At 40.6% G+C, this 19,615-nt stretch overlaps 2 protein-coding genes across 9 annotated transcripts; one reads left to right on the top strand and one right to left on the bottom strand.

Moving 5' to 3' along the window:
* Window positions 1–250: 250 nt before the first annotated feature.
* Window positions 251–8,352, bottom strand: CCDC117 (coiled-coil domain containing 117). 2 transcript variants are annotated; one of them, XM_062504696.1, is made up of 6 exons: window positions 8,303–8,352; window positions 7,900–8,198; window positions 7,228–7,278; window positions 6,636–6,869; window positions 5,109–5,246; window positions 251–4,574 (listed from the first exon to the last, which is right to left on the bottom strand). In XM_062504696.1, the coding sequence occupies exons 2-6, from the start codon at window positions 8,190–8,192 to the stop codon at window positions 4,322–4,324; spliced, it is 969 nt and encodes a 322-aa protein (XP_062360680.1). In that variant the 5' UTR covers window positions 8,193–8,198; window positions 8,303–8,352; the 3' UTR covers window positions 251–4,321. The 2 variants fall into 2 exon arrangements, with proteins under 2 accessions (XP_062360680.1, XP_062360681.1); XM_062504697.1 differs by lacking the exon at window positions 5,109–5,246 and having other exon boundaries at window positions 7,900–8,335.
* A 205-nt stretch (window positions 8,353–8,557) lies between these two features.
* On the top strand, window positions 8,558–19,583 carry LOC134051100 (solute carrier family 2, facilitated glucose transporter member 11-like). 7 transcript variants are annotated; one of them, XM_062504632.1, is made up of 13 exons: window positions 8,558–8,697; window positions 9,130–9,200; window positions 11,187–11,285; window positions 12,848–13,008; window positions 13,703–13,827; window positions 14,066–14,195; window positions 14,694–14,842; window positions 15,689–15,876; window positions 16,378–16,488; window positions 16,596–16,697; window positions 17,217–17,292; window positions 17,729–17,856; window positions 18,764–18,991. In XM_062504632.1, the coding sequence occupies exons 2-13, from the start codon at window positions 9,147–9,149 to the stop codon at window positions 18,980–18,982; spliced, it is 1,542 nt and encodes a 513-aa protein (XP_062360616.1). In that variant the 5' UTR covers window positions 8,558–8,697; window positions 9,130–9,146; the 3' UTR covers window positions 18,983–18,991. The 7 variants fall into 7 exon arrangements, with proteins under 7 accessions (XP_062360616.1, XP_062360617.1, XP_062360621.1 ...); XM_062504633.1 differs by having other exon boundaries at window positions 9,111–9,200; XM_062504635.1 differs by lacking the exon at window positions 8,558–8,697 and adding an exon at window positions 8,813–8,819.
* Window positions 19,584–19,615: the final 32 nt, after the last annotated feature.

Raw genomic sequence — 19,615 nt, 5'->3', positions numbered from 1 at the left:
AGGTCCCTTGGTGTCTCATCCTACCACAGTGCACTGATTGATGCTCACAGGGTGTCTTCAGCTGGATGCTTCAGCAGTTCCCTTTTGGGATGTGGTAGGGGGGTTTATACGAGGGCCAGAGCTACTAGGGCAAAACCTTCATCCTCTGTAAAGCAGGCAGGTGGCAGGAACTGAAAGTCTGAATATTCAAAAAGTCAGCAGTGGTGGCACCCTAGTGGCCAGTCTGAGGGGAGGTAGGTATGAGACAGTGTGAAAACAGTTGCAGATTCTTTATTCCCACAGGAAATCCAAATGGCCTTGGCAGGCAGGAGCCAATTTTAAATACCACAGCAGGACTTCTCATTGTCCACATCCATTTGCTGCAGTATTTATCACAATGTTAAAAACACTTGGAGAAACAGAAGAAATTTTATACTGAAAATGAGAGCTGTTGCAGGTGTTGGCACAGCTGTTCTTGGTTTCAGTACTGTCATGTTTTGCATTCTATTTTGACAAGAATAACTTGGGTGGAGAGGAAAGAAAACTAGAGATGTTTCTGTCAGTAACATTCCAGGTGACAGGAGTGCTTTGGATGACAAGCTTGATTAACCTAGCTTATAATGAAGGCTTCTACCTGAAAAGTGGGTAGAAGTGAAGACTACAGCTGCACAGTATAACAAATTTGGATTGAAAATTCAAGTAGCCAGAAGAGTAAGTTGCTTTACTTTCAAGGTGGTAAACAGGGATGACTGCAAGAGTATCAAATAAATTGTTGCGAGTCCAAAAAAAAAAAAAAGTGAGGATTTGATCTGTAGTTGTGCATTACATTTTGTTAGCACCCTTTTACAGAGCCCCACCCCCTCCTGGAAACCATGAGCAAGCCATTTCAACATCTAAAAACTTCAAGGAAAGTGTGGTAAAACCTTTCCATCACAGGAGGACATGGGATGTGCTTAACATTTCAACCTTGTTAAGCACAGGAGACAGAAATGTTCAAGGACAGGGTCTTTACATTGTTTTGCGTCCCTTTTTCAATTTAACAGCTCTATCCTGGCATGCTTTATCCTGACTTACTGCAAGCACTATGTCCCACAACAAGCTGTTAATAGTTCCTTAGATGTCTTCCACTAAAAACACCAAGAGTTCTTGTTTGGCAGCTAGAGGCCTACTACAATTTTCTACCGGAATCAAGTCCACTATGATGGTACACAAAAAAGAAAAATCTTACATTCCAACAAAATTATTAAACTCTGAATTTAAAACTTTACTCAAACTTCCCTTAACTTCAAGAACACCTAGCTTGCTTAGTGCTGAATAGTTTTACTCTGAAGTAAAATAAAACATCTGAAAACACAAACTATAGCAACAGCTACTGGTAGCCCTATTGCTCTTCTTTCCTGGCAGCTTCAGGTTTATTATTCTACCCTGCTGTTGCCTTCCCTTGTCCTGCTGAATACTGTGGAAGAAAAAAGGGGCATGTCTTTGCCATAACATAGTTAAATTCAAGTCTTCTTAAGCCAGAAGAGTACTTTACTGTCCAGCTGAAGGACTGTAGATAGTGTCCCAAGGTTTTTTCACTCTTACCACGAATGAAACAGTCATCTAAAAAATATTTTAGAAAATTTATTGAAAACTGACATACAAAGGGTGATTTGGTCCCAAGAGAAGACAGACCAGAATCAGATCTTCCATATTTCAAAATAAGGTTTTCCCTAATACTGCATTGCATTTACCATCCCATCTGTGAACAGCATTAATAAAAATCTTTTAATGACAACAACAAATAAAACCCATAAATACAGAAGTCTGTAAATGCCCACAGCTTGATCTCTCATCCAGTCACCCTCTCCAAGTGATTGCTGTAGCTCAGTGCTCCTGTCACTTGGTTCCCACTCTAGCCCACTCTTTTTATCAATTTAAGCAATTCAAACCCACTGTCTCCTATCTCAAGGGCAGAAATGCATTGTGAAAAAATGAAAGCAAATGTTTTCTATCAAAGCAAAATTCTTAAGACAACTCTTTCTCCATCTCATAGTCTTTGTCAACAGTCTACCACTATACTGTTTTAGATGGCAGGTAACAGATCAGTGATGCCCTACTGGCATTGAATTAAGAGGAAAGACACCTCTGAAAGTCAACCTTTGGTACAAACCTAGCAGGGAAAAAAGTATGCTTAAAAGCCATCTACAGCAGCTTCTTGTTCTGCAAATCTGATATGCAATTTGGTGTTTTTTAAGAGGAAAACAACTGCAACATTTCATATATTTAGGCCTCCTACAGTTTTTTTGCATCTTCTATTGCAACTTCAGTGTTGCTGAGATGGTTTCATCACATTTTTGAAATTTTCATCCTTTCTTTTCAGTTTATTTAGGATTCAGAGCTTTCCCCTGAAATACTTCCAACTCTGAACTTTCACTATAATCCAGCAAGCTGAAAAGCAGTTATTTACTTGGAGGCACCACATTTTCTACCTGCAGTGACTACAGCCTTCTCCAAACTGCACTGCTTTATGTTCTACTCAACCACTGGAGCACATCAAAGGCTGTAGGTTTTAAACACCTTCAGCAGCTTAATAACACGTAAGAAATATTACACAGTTCATGCAAGAGCTTCATAGCAGACCCTGAAATGAAATTAGGCATTATAGCAAGATAGGCTGCACCTGTTCTTCAACTTAATGAACCTTCCAGAATGGTATAGGTGTATACTGGTTTCCAGAGTAAACCTAATCAAGTGCTGGAGTGTTTCTAGTGAAGCTCTGAAATGTTTTATCAAGAGACAGAAACTTTTAGACAACCTTCAACAAAAGCAGCAAGATAAACAGGGTTTAACAAACAGGCATCTTGAACAACCAAAAGGAAATGAAGCATGACTGCAGAAACAGAAGCTTGATTTTAAACTTTCAGCTATGGGTTATTCAACAGTAAAGAATATTATCAGAAGGATTATCTCTTAACTTGCAGAAGAAGAGTAGATTTTCTTACATGAGCAGCTGTGTTACTTTGTACTTGCTCCTTTATGTCAGCAAGATGTCAAAACCAGATTGGGATGGAGGACTCTGAACAGAACCTGTTACTGGGAAAGGGGTTTCTTATGAAAAGCTTGAATTCAGGTATCTCTGAGAAAGCTGAAGGACTTATGAACAAAAGATAAAAACCTTAAACAAGTTAGAGAACCTTAAGCATAAGGAACTGCTGTGCATTGAGAAAATGTACAAGCAATAGCTTATTGTGGATTCCTTTCCTTGGCACCCTGTGCAGGGTAGAAAATTCTTTTGGCATACATCTGTATAAGCAATTAGATGCTATGTTATTGGCACATACTGTGGCTTAAATTTTATGTCTATAGATTCTCTCAGGATAAAGACAGGCATCTCCTTTACTTCACTACGTAAAGGCTGGGACTTGGGTACAGACAATAATCCAGCATCTGACCCTCCTAATGGCAGCAAGCAGCTCCCTGTTATCTGATTTACTTACCCTGTTTATCCAAATTAATGGATGCCACTCATCAGAAGTTACACTGTCTTCAACTGACTTTCCAAATCCATGCATACAAAGAATCTTAAATGTAAAATGTGAATCTCTTTGCTGAGAAGCACTTTTCTCCAAACTTTGCATTGTTTGGGGAGGGGAACATCAAAAACCCACAAATAAAATTTAAAAGCCAATGAACCAAAGATGACTGAAGTTAGCAGGTATCCTGCAAATTATAAATGCTGGTTTTACTTTCTACAAAGCAAAAGACTTCAGCTCAGCTGTAGTATTCCTTCCCCACCACCCCAAGGATTGTATAATTTCTACATGTGAGTTTACATCAAGTCCAAACAGATAAGATGGTGTGAAAAGCTGTATTACCAGAGGGGTTGCTTTTCTGTCAGTCACCAGATTTGAAGGTATTTATTCCTCTACATTTTGTAATTCAAATTAAACCAAATGGCCAAGCATAGTATGTGCACCAGTTTCAATGGCTCAGTAAGAGAAAGGTGTGGCTTAAGCCACAGTTACATTCAGTATTTGGATTTTATATTTTACCAAGGACAATTAAGAGGATATTTCACCATTAAGCAAGATGGAAAGCTACTTCCTTGTTCCAAAGGCCTCTGAATTACCTTTTGAGTAAAAGTAAGAATATTTAACAGATAGGAACACAGAAATCTTAGGGTGTTTCCTGGCCAACCAATGATTGTGGTGTGCTTATGGTTGTTAGTAAGAACAAAAAACAAGTAATATAACTTCAGGATCACACATCAAACCAGAAAAAAAAAAAAAACAACAACAACAAAAAACCCCATCAACAATAAGCATCAGAAGCTCACCACTTCCAGTCTAAAATCTGGCATCTACAATTCCATTTCTTCTTCTGCACACCCAGATATTCCCAAACTAGCATATGGATCTGGAGACATGGCAGTCTGTTGTGATGCAGGGAACGTTTCAGTCTGTGGGTCAAAAGGAGCTCTTGGTGTTGGCTGCTTAGCTTGACACACTTCTGTACTTTGCTGCTTGAAGTTCTTAACAGAAACAGACTTCAATTTATCTGTCATGAATTCAGGAAGAGGTTTCCAAAGCACCAGCTCCATAGAAGGACGGCTCCTAGAAGGGATGGAGTTTCAGTAAAATTTAAGTTCTCCAAGCACAGCTATTAAATGCAGAAGACTTGTATCTTCATCCTTTGAGCTAGCCAGGAACTATATTCCAGAACATATATACATTTTTTCCCCCCCTTACTAAATTTCCTCTTCCCTAACTAGTTCCATTATTTCTAGTTCTAACCCTTTATTTCCTCTCCGTTTGCACCAAACTTGACCACTGTTGATCACACTTCAGGATCTTCTCATTTTGAAAACTCATATACATAAAACCAAAACTTAGATGGGTTCACTGAACAAATTTCACTCAGTAGAAATGAGGAGTACAAATCAGATGCTTGATGACCACTACAGTTACACTGATTTCTTTTTTGCACTAGGATAGATTTTCCTATTTTTAACCATATGAATGGTCTGTTATGCAACATTGGCTGCATCATGCAGTAATCAAGGACATCTCCAAAAAACATGAAACGAGGTCTCTCTTTTCATTTGCACGTGTTCACTACATAGCACCATGATTTCCTCCAGAACTTACATAGATTCTATTATTTTCTTTGTCAGGACTTCACCAAAATCCCTCTTCATCCCTTTCTTAAGGGTATCTGACAGGATAAGAGTGGGCAGATTGCTAACATTTCCATCAGCATGAACTTCCTCATCTTCATCAATTATCCTAGGAATGGAGGGGGAAGAGGGAGATAAACACTATTGAACATACTGTTAACAGGAACATCCACTGCAGACTACAGTCACATCTACGTGCTCTGCTCTGTGCAGATCTCTGACCTAGGCTGGGTACCAGAAGCAGCAGGGCCATGTTAACATGAGTCTCTCTTGGGCCAAAAATAGCCTGAGAAGGACTCATCACACAAGCCACTGGAGCAGCTATGCCACTTCTAGTACCTGAGGTAGCTTTGTTACCCCCTGTGTTATGCCAGCAGTGTGTGCAGACATACACTGAGAGAAAATAAACAAATTCCCTCCAATGGAAACTGTACAAGTCAGTCACATTACACAAGTGAGTCTCAGCTATGCAGCTGCTTCACCCGCTCAATTCCCCAAAACTGGACTTTGAGAATTATTGCCAAGGTACTGAAATCAGTGCTTCACTTTTTACAACGTTGTGCCAGTTTCTGAGATCGAATTGGCACAAATTGTTGAAGTGTTTAGAACAAATAGAAACATCTTCTTTGTTTTTGGTAAACCTTTTATAGAAAATTTAGCAGAGTAGCTGGGAAGAATAGGGGACAATCCTCCAAGAGGACTAAAGCAGACATAGACAGATAACAGAGACATATTTCACTACTCTCATTTACCCATGAAAAAAAAATAGCAGCCAAACAGTACCTTACTTCTCCTTATACATCATCTATGGAGTAATCTACAAAAAAACCCTTGTTTTAAAATTTCTGAAACTTTTGGCTTTTCTAATCATCTGCAGTGGTCATTTTAGATAGTTTGGAATACCAGCTCAACTGCAATTAACTGATACATACACATGCCATTCCCAGAAATCTTTCAAGGGCCAGAATGCACATAAATTTATTAAATGACTACAGCAGACTGTCTATAGCCACCCCATTACCCAACATCACACCATCAGCAGGACGGCTCTCAGCTTTACTGCAGTATGCAGAGAGACCTCTCTGGTTTATGCTAGTCTCTACAATGGCAAATTCACACCTATTTTAAGTATTAATCACCGAACAAGCTGCAGTTGGTTGAAAAAAGCTGAGGTCAAGCCTGAGCAGGTAAATGTTAGAAGCTGAGCTCTGGATGCTCAAAGAAGAGCATTAAAACCCCATTATGGTATATTAAAGCTGCATTATAATTGTGAGCAGGGTGTTATTTACTCAGCATCTCCTGCTCTAGCATCCTCAACTTTAGATCAGCCTGAAGACTCACAGGACCATAGGTAGCCTAAAATAAAAGAATTTGAACATAAGGTTCATCTCAGACTTACAGCAGTGTTATCACACTGTTAAGTGCTAGATTTACCCCTGAATGCCCACCAGAAAAGGGAAAGCTCAGCAAAGCCAGGCTACTCAATCCCTGCATTTACCTGTCCTCAATTTCCTGAAGTTTCCTGCGAGCAACCTCGCATTGCTGTTCCCCCATTGTCTGATCCATTTCTTCACAGGGAATTTCTAACATGGCAGTTTCAGGACCGCTGCCACCATACTGACTTGCTACCTCCCCAGCTGCCTGCTGACCTGCACAAAGAATCCATTCTTCAGTGCTGGGATTCAAAGGGCAATTTTTGGCTCCTGTCAGTCTCTTCTTCCGCACAGGACAGCTAGGAAACAAAGTAAGTTTACAATTGTCAAAAAAGAAACGTGGCATTCTACAGGAACAAACATTATAGAAAGTGCATTTCAGCAGCATTGAGACACTATGGCGATGCAACCTCAACAAAGATAAATCCACATTGCTCTTAGTAAAAGGTGAGTACCTATTCAGGAAAATCAGTGCCACACAATTAATAAGGTAACAGAAATTGATTTGGGCTCATGTGCCATTCAAGGGAAGAGTTCCAAATGGAAACTATTATAGATTTCCTTCCTGTTTGTATCGTAGGTGAGATGTGCTCAAATCTTTTACAAAACAAAAAGCAAATCAGGATTTTTCAGGCTATAAAAGACAAGTTAATTTACCCTTCTGCCTCTTCTTCTAGCTTATGCTTCTTTCCACATCGCACAGAGACACTACAAAAGAAAAACAGTTACTTAGCTTCAAATCATATCTTCAGGTTACACTGATATTTTTAAACAGTATTTTCCCCCCTTTAAAAATTTCATCTGAAATCAACAGTCACAGTATGTCACCAGCTGTGAAGGGAATAAAAGTTTGGGACAATAAATGACCACTTTGTTCCAAAGGAAGTCAAAGGTGCCCGTAATTGCTCAGTTCTCTGAACAGAATTCCACGCAATTTTTTTCTCCTTTACGTTATTTATTTTTCCACAAGGGGCAAGACCAATTTTTTGCTAAAATTCAAATGCTTCAAGAGCAACACGTGACCCAGCTTGGGTTTCTTAATAATCTGGATCACAGGGACATACTCAAAAAACACTGAAAAAAATACATTAGTTTCAAAATATGCAAAGATGCTGGTGCGCTCGATCACCCTTCTTGCCTCTTAAAAGGCTCCTTCATCCCGCACCAGACAGCGTCATGATCTTTAGCCGAGCACAACACAATTCTAACCTCCTTCCAGTGCAAGACTGCTGCAAGGAAACAAACCCCAGCTGCCTCGCAAAGCACCCGGAGCATTCCCCACTGCCGGCGCTCCGGCCTCGGCCCCGCGGGAACGGCTCTGGCACTTACTGGCTGCGGCTCCTGGTGAAGGAGCTCACCGGGGCCACCGTCAGCCCCTCGTGGTGGCTGCCGAGTGCGGCCAGGGAGGCCAGGTCGAAGCTGCTCTGCAGACAGAGGCCGGAGGATCCGTCGACGCCGTCGTTTCCGATCCCTGCCATGACCATCCCGGGTGGCTGCAGTCGGCCGTGGCCGCCGGCTAAGGGCTGCGGGCCGTGGCGGTCCGGGGTAGCGGCCGGCGCCGTGGGGAGCTCCACGGCCGGGCCCGCCGGGATGCCCTGGCAGGATCTGCCTAGCGCTGCCATTTCCTGCTGCGGGGTAGAAAGCGAACATCAACGCCGCAATCCGCGCTGCGCTACGCGTCGGGCCTGCCCGAGGACCCCCGCACGAAACCGCTTCCCTCCGCAGCGCTCACCCGGGCCGGGCCGGGCCCACGGCTGCGGCCGCCGCTACAGCCCGGGTCCTTCCAGGCCTTTCGCCCAGATCGGATAAGGACCCGCGCGCACTCTGGGAGTTGTAGTCCCGAGCGCTGTGGGACCTCTGGGAGTTGTAGTCCCGAGCGCTGTGGGGCCTCTGGGAGTTGTAGTCCCGAGCGCTGTGGGGCCTCTGGGAGTTGTAGTCCCGAGCGCTGTGGGGCCTCTGGGAGTTGTAGTCCCGGGCGCTGTGGGAGACGCCGTCTGGAGCGGGGTCCCCGCCGCTGCTATGAGGGCGCCGCGGGGTGCTCGAGGAGGGCCGAGATAGCCCCTCTCTTGTCCGTCTCCCGGCCTAATCCCCGTAGCAGGGCGGGCACGGTCCGGCAGCCAAATCCCGGTCAGTTGAGGAGCTCAGTCGGGTTCGGGGAGGTGGCGAGAGGAGCTGAGCTCCGGGCGGCAGGAGGGAGGGAGAGAGGGAGGGAGGGAGGGAGTGAGGGAGGCATGGCGCCCAGACGCACGGTAAGCGCCCGTCCTTGTCTTTAGTTGCGGGAGGCTGCGGGGCTCTGCGCGGAGTTAGAGAAGGACAGTGCGTGTACACAGTGTAAGAGGTGGGAAAGCTCCCTGAGGCTGCTGTGAGGCTTTCTCGAAGTTGGACATCCCTGTCACAAAAAGTTCCGTACCGCTGAGGAGAGTCCCAATGGGCGGGGGGAAAAGCCCAAAAGCGATCAAACAAAACAACAGAAAAGAAAAGCTGTGTCTAAATATATTAGTAACTAAAGTTCTTTGGCACCTGTTTTTTCTGTAACGTAGTTTATTAAATTTTGCAAAGGAAATGTAATTCAGCCCATGCTCAGAATGGAGCACCAGCCCCTGCTCAGAGGGTCTAGCTCGCCCTGCAAGGTAAGCAGAACAATCCTGGCCTCTGGAGGTGGATCCTGTAGGGAGTTTATAGTTTTAGCAATGATGTACAGATGTGGAATGTGCGGGTATTTAATGTAAGCTTTTAAGTAGAAATACATTAAGTGATTAGACTGATAAAATTTTGCGCTTTCCTTGGACACCTGGCTGTGTTGGAAAACTGAAGCTATAAAACTGAGTTTTCTGATTCTCATGTTTTACATTGAATACAAATTGAATGTTGTTTGTGTCATATTTCTGAGATGAGGTGAACGCCCTTTTAAACTGTCAGGAGTTGAGTAGCTGACAGAACTCATGAGGCTGTTTGTTATCTGTGCTATCTCCAAACTCCAGTGTGAGACAGCATGCCAGTGTCATGAGTCCAGCTGATTTGGGCAGGAAGAACAAAAGATCTGTCATGACAAAAACCTAAGTTATATGATGTATGTACATTATTTTGGGTTGTTTGTTTATTTTCTGTCCGTTCTAGATTCCAGGTTGTACCCATAAAACACACAAAATAGTTTTACACATAAAACACAAAATAGTTTTACAGTACTTAGTTAATAAAAGGGTGTGAGTGTGCAGTGCCAGTATTTACCACATCAGGTTTTACTTTTTTCTGCCATACTCACTGCAGCCCTTACTTATTACTCTTGATTCATTGCTTTGGTTGACATTCAGAGAAACACTTTTTATTCTTGGAAACGGTAAGGAAATGTTAATTAGATTTTACTTTAAAAGATCAATTTCAACTTTCAAATTTCAGTCCTGAAGGAAGGAAGGAAGGAAGGAACTTTTGACAAATTGTCTTTAGGAAGGATACAGCTCTTTCAGAATACAGTACAGTATCTGGAATAATGCAGCTTTTCTGGGACCTGGACCAAGAATGAGAATGATGAAGAATTAGTCTACATACTTTACAATGAGAAATTCAGGGAGTACTAGTTTATTAAAATAAATATGTACAGCCTTTATATATGAAGGAAGGAGAAATTCACTAAAGTGCCTTTAATACAGGAGACATTGTGTCCAGCTGAAGTTAGTCAATAAGATGTTATGATAAGACTTAGGGCCTAATTTGAAACAAAAGCTTTTTTAGACATTTGAATTTGATGTTATTTTTAGTATGATCATATTCAGTAAAAAGTAAACTCAGAGAGCACTGCATGAGGATATAAAATAAAAATCTCTGGAGATCTCTGGGCATGGGGCTGAGAAAAGTACATTTTATGACCAGTTATGTTCTTGAGATTTGAAGGTATCACAGTAGTAGTTTGTGTTGACCTTAAAACCTGTGAATCTGTGACTCTAGGAATTTTAGTTTGTAAATACTGATTTGAGAGTGAAACTAGGTGATAGATATTGAAAAATAAAAAAAAAAATAATACATGCCAATATGCCAATAAACTTTAAATTGAATATTATTACCAGTGAATAAATTACTGTGATTGAGGTACTAAGGCTTTATACCTGCCAAATTGCAGACATCGAGTAATCATTTTAGGGACTTAAAATATTGTTTAGAGGGAAAATAAAATATTGTTACTTCTCAGATCTTGGTTAAAATATGACTCACAGAAATTGAGATTTGGTTAATTCTTATACTGAGTTGTTTTGTCTCTAACACCAAACATGAACAGTCACAGCATTCCTGCATTAAGGACAGACACTGTGAGCAGTGTGGTTTATGCAAAAAGCATTTACTCAGTTTCCAATAACAGCTGTAATGGTTTTGTTGCCTACACTTAATCTGGAGACTTGTAATTGTGGTATTTCTAAAGGCTATTAATGCTCAGGGCCAAAGCAGCCTGAAATGCTTCCCGTGCTGCAGGAGTTCAGATGTTTTGTTTTTTTTTGTTAACAAATACTTTCACTGCTACAAACTAAATACATGATGTATTTCACCATAATTTTCTTTTAGCTATGACGTGTGTGGGCTCAAGGTCCTATCTCTTTTCATGCCCATGACTTTCTTTTGTTCCCCAGCTCCCCAGCTGGACGTTGCTCCTGGCTGTTTGTGCTGTTGGAATTGGAGGGACCTTTCAGTATGGGTATAATGTCTCTATTATCAATGCACCCACTCAGGTAAAAGCTCATCTTTTGTTCACTGGGCTGTTTCCTCTCTGAACTCGGCCAAGAGGCCAAATGTGCTTTTGCTGTGATCTCAGTGGGAACTAAAGCAGTCTTCCTCTCATATGAAGGAATCTTGTTAATTTGCCACGTGGTTTGATTTGCATTTGTGTGTGAGTAACTCCCATCAGAGGTATTCTGTGTCAGACAAAATGCCAAATAGGCCATATAAATACCTTTATTATTAGAAGGACTAACTGAATAAGTTATAGATTTTTGAATTGCCAAAACAGCCCAAAACACAAAGGGTAAAATAGACCAAAACATTTTCAGTTGGAAAGGACCTACAGTGACTATCTAGTCCAACTACCTGACCACTTTAGGGCTGACCAAAAGTTAAAGCATGTTACTAACAGCATTGTCCAAATGCCCTTGCAGCATTGACCACTTGACTAGGAAGCCTATTCTTCTGTTTGATCACTCTTTCTGCAGGATATCACCACTGTTTCTCCAAATGTCAAGTTTAAACCTCCCCTGACACAACTTTGAGCCATTCCCATTCTTTCTATCACTGGGTAACAGGGAGGAAGGATAGTCACTATGTACAGGTGTTCATCACAATGCAGATTAATGAAAAATATCATCTTAGGGAATTAAAATGTTTCATCTGTAGTGGCTGAGTAACTTGTAGGTATTTTCACTTACTTGTTACTTGAGCGTTCTTTGCTGTGGCCTCCAGGATTCTGCGTATTTTGTGGATGCTCAAAGATTTGAGCGAGTGGTCTTGTGAAAGTGATGGGTATCAGTTTTTGCTGCCAGCTGATTTATTTGCTTAGGAAACTCTGATGAATGAATTTGCTTCAAGGTTGTATGCTTTTTACAAAGCTTAAAATAAGCTCTTAGTGAAAGAACATGTCATACGCTGTGAACAGAGGGAGAATTCAAGAAGTTTGTTCTTCTCTAGTCTTTCTTTGCAGGCAAAGAACAGGAGCCTCTGATTACAGATACATACCAGTTCAAGAGTTTCTAAAGGCAAATTTTAGAAAACCAAGCATGTAGAATAACAGCTTAAAAGCTCTGACACATGAATAAGAAAGTTGGAGTATTATTAGAGTTGAAGAAGGGATTTTGCTATGATTTTTTGGGTTACACTAAGGCAGGGAGATTTAGCTCAAGTGTCAGAATGAGTCCTCTGACAATAAATTTTTTTAGGTTGCAAGGCTTCTGTGCTCTGAGATGTTCCTAGAAACAGTAGGGCCAGCCATCCACCCTGTTACTCTCCTTGTTCAGAAGGACCTCAGAGCTCTCTCGTGGCAGTGCATGTCAGGATTGTGTTTCTCCTCTGTTGCAGCACCGGAGGCATGGCACAAAGCAGAGCTGCTCAGCAGCCTTTGAGGTGTGTGGGGAGTAGGAAACACAAGGTCTTCCTTGTGATCAAGGAAGATTCTGCCAGTCAGATGATATCTCTTAGAATTAACTCCCAGACCTGATTTTCAGGATTGGGGTGAAAGTTATTTGTAGTGCTGTGTGTAGGGCTGTATAAAATGCTACACATTCACCACTCTTTTCTACCGCAGCATATACACAAATTCTTAAACGAAACCTGGAATAGTCGTTATCAGAAGGAACTAAATCCAGATTTGCTGACTTTTCTTTGGTCTGTCATTGCTTCTATCTTTTCCCTCGGAGGCCTGTCTGGAGCCCTGATTGGAGGCAGCATGGCAATACGGCTGGGCAGGTCAGTTGCAGCAGCAGGCATAGAAAAGCATGTTTGCTTTTCCCACCTTCTCACTGGAATAGAAAGTAAATAAATGGCAAAATAGGGGGAGGAAAAAGTACCTTGGGTACCTATCCATGTTTTTTCACTTCAAAACTGAGTTTTATAATATAAATTTTACAGCTTATTCCAATGTGACTTTCAAGTCTGAGCCCTGAATTACAACCTTTGACTTAGTCTTTGCATTACATTTACTGAAATCTGAGTTGGAGAATGCACACAGAGTGTGTTGGAAACATGAGTTCCTCCCTGACACATTTGCAGCCCTTGTGCCAGTAAGGACATGCTGCTTTATCTGTTGCACTTCATTTGTCTAAATGAAGAACACTCACTCCTACCTTGTCAGGCATTTCTGTCATATATTATTCTTATGTTTAGACATTTTTAAAAATATAAGCAGTTGTATCAGATATCTGGGTTTCCAGATACTGCATGTTTCTTCAGTATAAAGTCTAATTCCCCCCCATATTATCAGAAAGGAAAACTGTATAAAACCTCACATTATTACAGATTTCCTTACTATCTGGTTGGGGTGGGTTGTTTTTGGTTTTGGGGGGGCGTTGTTTGTTTTAATGAGTTTTTGTTTGTTCTGTATTATTATTATTATTATCATTATTATTATCATTATCATTATTATTTTGTTCCTCCCCTTTAGGAAAGGAGCTCTTTTGATGAATAATGTTATAGCAATACTAGCCTCCATTTTAATGGGGATCAGTTTTCCTACAGGATTGTTTGAGTTACTGATTGCTGGAAGGTTCTTGATTGGCATAAATTCAGGTGAATGATTTCTTATTCCTACTATCAATAAACTATGGAGAATGATAAATTATTGTTACTTCTCATCCTTTTATGATACGTTTTTTTGATGAAGATGTTCTGTAGTTTAGTTTGGAATCTGAAGGCAGCTAAATTAATAGGAAATTAACTAAGTCCCATTTCATATGTGTTTTGGTTTAGTAACTCTTTGCAAAGCAATTTCTATTGATAGGAAAATGTTTCTTCAATTTACTTGCAGGTATTGGGCTCTGTGTGCAGCCTCTTTATATTGGGGAGTTTGCCCCAAAACACCTAAGAGGTGGCTTGGCCATGGGGACTTCCATCTTTCTGACTGGGGGAATTCTGACAGGACAAATAATTGGTTTGAGGTAAGAAATGTTTTTTGTTCCTGTTTCATGTTAGTCCTGTGTAAAGAATTCCAATTTCCTGCAGTTCATTGCAGAACATTCCTTGTGCCATTGTAGCATTAGAATTCATACAAGGTCCCCCTGGGGTAAGAATATCCTGCTTAAGTCACCTTATTCCTATAACTGCCAGCCATCAGTGCTGTCTCCTCAGGGAAGTGTCAGTTTAGATGGGTCACCAGAACAGCATCAGTACAGCAGCCACATTTGAGCTGAGTTCATGTTTTCTGCCAATTTCTTGCTGGAGACAGTGGATGTTGGCAAGACAGGACTTGAGAGCAAAGGACTCATGTTTCTGTATCACATCACTACCACTGCTTTTGTCCCCTGTGTGATCAGAGGAAGTTGCTCAGGCCTTCATCTAGCTGGAACTTAGAAGTTCCAAGAGCAGAGGCTACACTAAATAATAACCAATAGCTAATTATTATATTTCTTTGCCTTCTTTTTCCACATTTCTCACAGAGAATTATTAGGTGGAGAAAAGCATTGGCCTCTGTTGCTATCCAGTAGCTGCATTCCAGCATTAGCGCAACTTTTATTCCTTCCATGGTTTCCTGAAAGTCCCAGATATCTTCTTATTGACAGAGGTGATGAGCTGAGCTGTGCCAAAGGTAATATCCAGCATCTATACTTTCTGTTCTCCAGAAGGGTACAATGAATATATTGGGTTCCAGATTCTCCTTTTATCTTTATCCACACAGAACAGTTGTATCATCTGGTGCTTTTTGGCCCATGTTCTTCCTACAGTGAGCTTATATGGAAGAAGGGATTGTAGAACTCAGGAGCCTACAATGGGTTATGAACAAAACTTTATTATCCTGTTTGAAATAAAAGTTCATTGACTGGATCTTCAAGCTGATTACTCTTAGTGGAAAGTTCATTATCAGGATCATCAAACTCTTACTGTTAGTCTTAAGAAGAAAGATTCTCACTTGAGATATATTTAATCATCAGGATTTTAAAGGAACAGATGCTGTATACTCTTTAAGTTTTAAGACCATTTGTAAAGATTTTAGTCTGGGATCCAAATGACTTTTGATTATATTTGCCTTAGGAGAAGGATTTTCTGTCTTTGCTCTAGCTGACTAACTGCATCCTACTGGCAACAGTAAAGTCAGGGCCATAACAAAGAAATATCTGCCTAGAATTTAAGAAAAGCACTTCAAACTGGTAAGAGTGTCCTTTAAGGCAAAGACTATTTGAAGGTCTGAGGTTCAGATACAAAGTATTTGTCTGGTGAATATTTCATGGTCAGATATTCCTCTAAAAAGAAGCAAAGAAATGCCACAGAATTTTCCAAATCCACCACAGAAAAAAAATGTTGAAAAAACAGCAAGGAACAAGCAAGTCACAAAGCAAATTTTTTATATCCTAGCAAAAGCCAGGTCATTATGGAAAGAGATATTTCCCATGAGTTGTAGCTAATAGGTAAACATAATTGTTTTTTCTCTTTGTAGCTTTGAAACGATTTCATGGTTCCTCAGAGTATCACAGGGAGATGGAAGACATCCAGCGGGAATGTTTTGCCTTAGATGGGGAGAAACCCAAGAAACCCTGGCAATTATTCACTGACCCTGGTGTGAGATGGCAGCTCATCACCATCATTGTGATGACAATGGGCCAACAGCTCAGTGGCATTAATGCTGTAAGATTTCATATGAACAAACAGCTTATATAATTACTTCGTTTCCACCTGTTTTTCAGTCATTTATTTAACACAAAGGATCCACATAGAGAAGCTCAGAGAAATGGGATAAGTGGGAAAGAATGTCCTTGCATTATTTTGGTGTTTCTCTTTCATTTTTTCTCATTTCTGTGTTTCTGGTATGCAAAATTTTTTGAAGAATGACTTGATACTTCCTCTGAAAAAGTAAATAAAGGTGGATCAGCTTATCCCAGTGTGTCTGGCTTAAGAATATTAAGTATATTCAGTAAGTTGAATAATCCTATTGGCTTTTATGATAGCAATATGTTTACTTAGACATTAATTTAACAGATTGTTATTGCTGCTTATGTTGAATTAGTAACTCACAATATAAAATAAACTGATCTATATGTTTAGTATGAATGTGACTCTGTTTCCAGACAATGTTTTGAAAACCAGAAAAACCTCATTGTTTTTGTTGTGTTTTTTTTTCTGTTGTAGATTTATTTCTACGCAACTTACGTTTTTGAACAAGCTGGGATCTTGGCAGAAAAAATCCCGTATGTGACACTTGGCACTGGAGTTTGTGAATGTCTCACAGCCCTCTCCTGTGTAAGGAGCAGTTTGTTCAACCTCCCAGTACAGAGAGTAACGATTCTTGAAGAATATTGGTAAAAAGGAGATGAGTATATTAACAGAAGATTGTATCTCGTCCACAGGGTTTGCTGATAGACTATGTGGGAAGAAGATGCCTTATCATTGGGGGTTATCTCCTCATGACATTCTGGTGCACTGTTCTGACCTTCTCTCTGACTTACCAGGTGCAAAGGACTCGTTCCTATTAGACAAGGACAGAGGAGTGAAAGGGGCACTTAGTGACCTGATAAAGGGGAAAGGGTTTAAACTGAGAGTAAGTTTAGATTAGGTAAAAGGAAGAAATTCTTCTCTGTGAGGGTGGGGAGCACAGGGTGCTCAGAGAAGCTGTGGCCACCTCATCCCTGGAAGTGTTCAAGGCCAGGTTGTGTGGGGCTTGGAGTGACCTGGGCTAGTGGAAGGTGTTCCTGCACATGGCCAGGGATTGTGGGATGAGCTTTAAAGTCCCTTCCAGCCCAGCCTACACTATGATTATGTAATTCTATGATACAGTTTAGTAAAAATTACTGAATGAACACTAAATTCCTCTGAAGCAGAACTGTTAAATAAATTAGCTATAAAAGAGTATTGAAAGACTGCTGGTCTTAGTTGAAATAAAATACAAAAGGAAACATAACTGTTAAACCAGACTTTAAAACTGGATTATCGAAATCTGAACCAAACCTTCTCATTGTCTTCTGTTTCAGGAGCTGTACTCCTGGGTGCCTTACATGAGCATGACTTGTGTATTTGCCTTCATCTTGAGCTTTGGGCTGGGCCCAGGTATTGCACAGGAATGTGTGTGAGTGGTAGAAGGTCTGGGAGGGCTGGGCTGTCACACAGGCAAGAGGCCTTTGCAGCACAGCTGCTGCTGCTCTGGCTAAGGAACCAAATGAGGCCATCCTGCAGCCCACAACTGTGTACCATGCACACTTCTGGTGAGGGAGAACGTGTGAGGGAGACCTTAGTTCTGCCCTTCAGAGCACAGGGGTTCTACACTTGTCAGAAGGGGCCTGCTGCCTGATCAGTGCTGCTGAAACGGGGCTGTGTTTTAGTGGGAAACTTCCTGCAAGGGCAGTAGCCTCAGCATTGTGCTGTTAGGAATTATAAGAGATCAGCTAATGGCATATTCAAAAGCAAGTCAATCTTTTGTAGCATTGGAAAAACCTCAAATGGACATTTAGCACAGTTCTCTGTTCTGTTTCTGAACCATCCCCAGGTGGCATAACAAACACCCTGACAGCTGAGTTATTTGTGCAGTCCTCACGTCCTGCTGCCTACATGATCGCAGGGACTGTGAGTTGGATCAGTTTCTTCACAGTTGGAATGCTCTTTCCCTTCATAGTGGTGAGTATGCACAGCACAATTTCCATTTCATCTGCTCCCAGGTTCCATCCCATTGCTTCTATTGGATTATATGCACTTGTATATATTGTTGACACTTGACCAGGATGCACACTGCCCCTCAATTGAGTTTAACTAGGTTTTATCCCTCTTAAAATAACTTTTCACACATCAATAATCCCATTATAACATGATAAATGAAAAGTGGAAGGAATGTGCTGGAGGGCAACGTTCATGTTCAGATGAAAGAAACCAGAGAAGGTATCAAAATCAGGAAACTTAATCAGATACTGAGATTTAGATAAAATATTTTTTTAATTGTGCCTTGCTTTTATGGCAAAGTAATATCGAGGTGATACCTGTGGCCAGTGAGTCACATCTCTGAGAACTTCCTGAACTGACAGAGAGTTCTGTAAACAGAAGATTCTTAGGAAAGGCAAGACAGGCTTTCATCTCCAGCTTTGTATTTTTAGTTTTATCACATATTCTTGCCAGCAAAACCTGCAGGAACAGCATGCATCAGGGTATCTGGATCTGCCTGTCCTTTTTTCATGGTTGAGCTCTGCTTCTCCATAAGACAGTTGTATTTTTTCTTAATGTACAGCATTGAAAAATATTAACATTCAGAAAAACTTAAATTACATAATCTTAAAATACGTGACAGCTAAGTAGCAAATGTTGACTTCTCCCTAGATTGTGAGATTTAACTGTTTAAATGGTTTATCTTATTTTTAAAATAGAAGTATACCCAGTAATTGCACAGCACTTGACACTCTTTTATCTAAAAAGTTACAGGTAAAGAATAGGTTGAATGACACTTTTTAAAAACATCTGAGCAGCAATATTAAATGTGAATGGAAACAAAAAGCTTATTACACTTGAAATATGTTACAATCACATTCATTTTCAGAATGGACTGAAGCAGTATTGTTTTGTGGTGTTCTTACTGGAGTGCTTCTTTGTTGCTGCTTTCATCTTCCTCATAATTCCTGAGACAAAAAACAAATCTTTTCTGGAAATCAAAAAGGAATTTCACAAGCTTAATTTTGGAAGAAATGCCAGGAAAAAGGAAACAGAGCTTTATGAAAGAAGACAACTTCAAGATGAATTTTTAAAGACTTCTGCATAATTTCACAAATGCTACAGAACTTCAGTGAGAATTATGAACAGTTTTCTAAATTAGGAGTGTAATACATGATCAAGTGGCTTATTAAATCTTCCTGCATATTTAGAGGAAGTGTAACTAAAGGCAAGTTAGTATTGCTGAAATACTATTAACAACATATTGTATTATCCATAGAAAACTTGATATTTAGCTGTAACCTGATGCTGTAGGATGCAGAAATGCCAGGGGGGATGTTCAGTGAGCCCCTCTGGCAGATTTCTGCAGATAATTCAGTGATTCTTCTTGCAGTTCAAAGCTCTGTCTTTGTTTTGGGTCATCAAGAGCATCCAAATGCTTTGCTGAGTGTAACATTCTAAGTTTTAACAAGAACTTACACAAGAACTGATAACTGATAGCTTGCATTTGAAATATTCCAGTTTAGTAGAAATAGGGGTATTTAGTTTATGTTTCTGCAATTAGGTAACTTTGAAAGCCTTAAAGGCATTACTCATCCAGTCCTACTACTGTACTTGTACAACAAAATACAGCACCTCTCTGAGTTACTGGTATTGGTAATAAAAACTTTTATCCTGATAAAAGAGTTCCTGGGGTTTCAATGTGGTTTATTTTTCCCCCCTAACCTAGCATCTTAACATT

This window comes from Cinclus cinclus, chromosome 17, assembly GCF_963662255.1.
Source record: "Cinclus cinclus chromosome 17, bCinCin1.1, whole genome shotgun sequence".
NCBI lineage: Eukaryota > Metazoa > Chordata > Aves > Passeriformes > Cinclidae > Cinclus > Cinclus cinclus.
Note: the sequence above shows the minus strand (reverse complement) of the source record. Positions and strands in the feature narration are given on the sequence as shown.

What these genes read in the sequence shown, in the direction of transcription:
- CCDC117 (XM_062504696.1), bottom strand. Translation starts at nt 8,192, where the DNA reads ATGGCAGCGCTAGGCAGATCCTGCCAGGGCATCCCGGCGGGCCCGGCC. An exon ending in CTAGAAGAAGAGGCAGAAGG is followed by an intron (nt 6,870 to 7,227) that starts GTAAATTAACTT and finishes TTTGTTTCCTAG; the next exon opens with CTGTCCTGTGCGGAAGAAGA. An exon ending in CTTCAGGAAATTGAGGACAG is followed by an intron (nt 5,247 to 6,635) that starts GTAAATGCAGGG and finishes CTCCATTCCTAG; the next exon opens with GATAATTGATGAAGATGAGG.
- LOC134051100 (XM_062504632.1), top strand. Translation starts at nt 9,147, where the DNA reads ATGCTCAGAATGGAGCACCAGCCCCTGCTCAGAGGGTCTAGCTCGCCC. An exon ending in ATGGCAATACGGCTGGGCAG is followed by an intron (nt 13,009 to 13,702) that starts GTCAGTTGCAGC and finishes CCTCCCCTTTAG; the next exon opens with GAAAGGAGCTCTTTTGATGA. An exon ending in TGCTCTTTCCCTTCATAGTG is followed by an intron (nt 17,857 to 18,763) that starts GTGAGTATGCAC and finishes ATTCATTTTCAG; the next exon opens with AATGGACTGAAGCAGTATTG.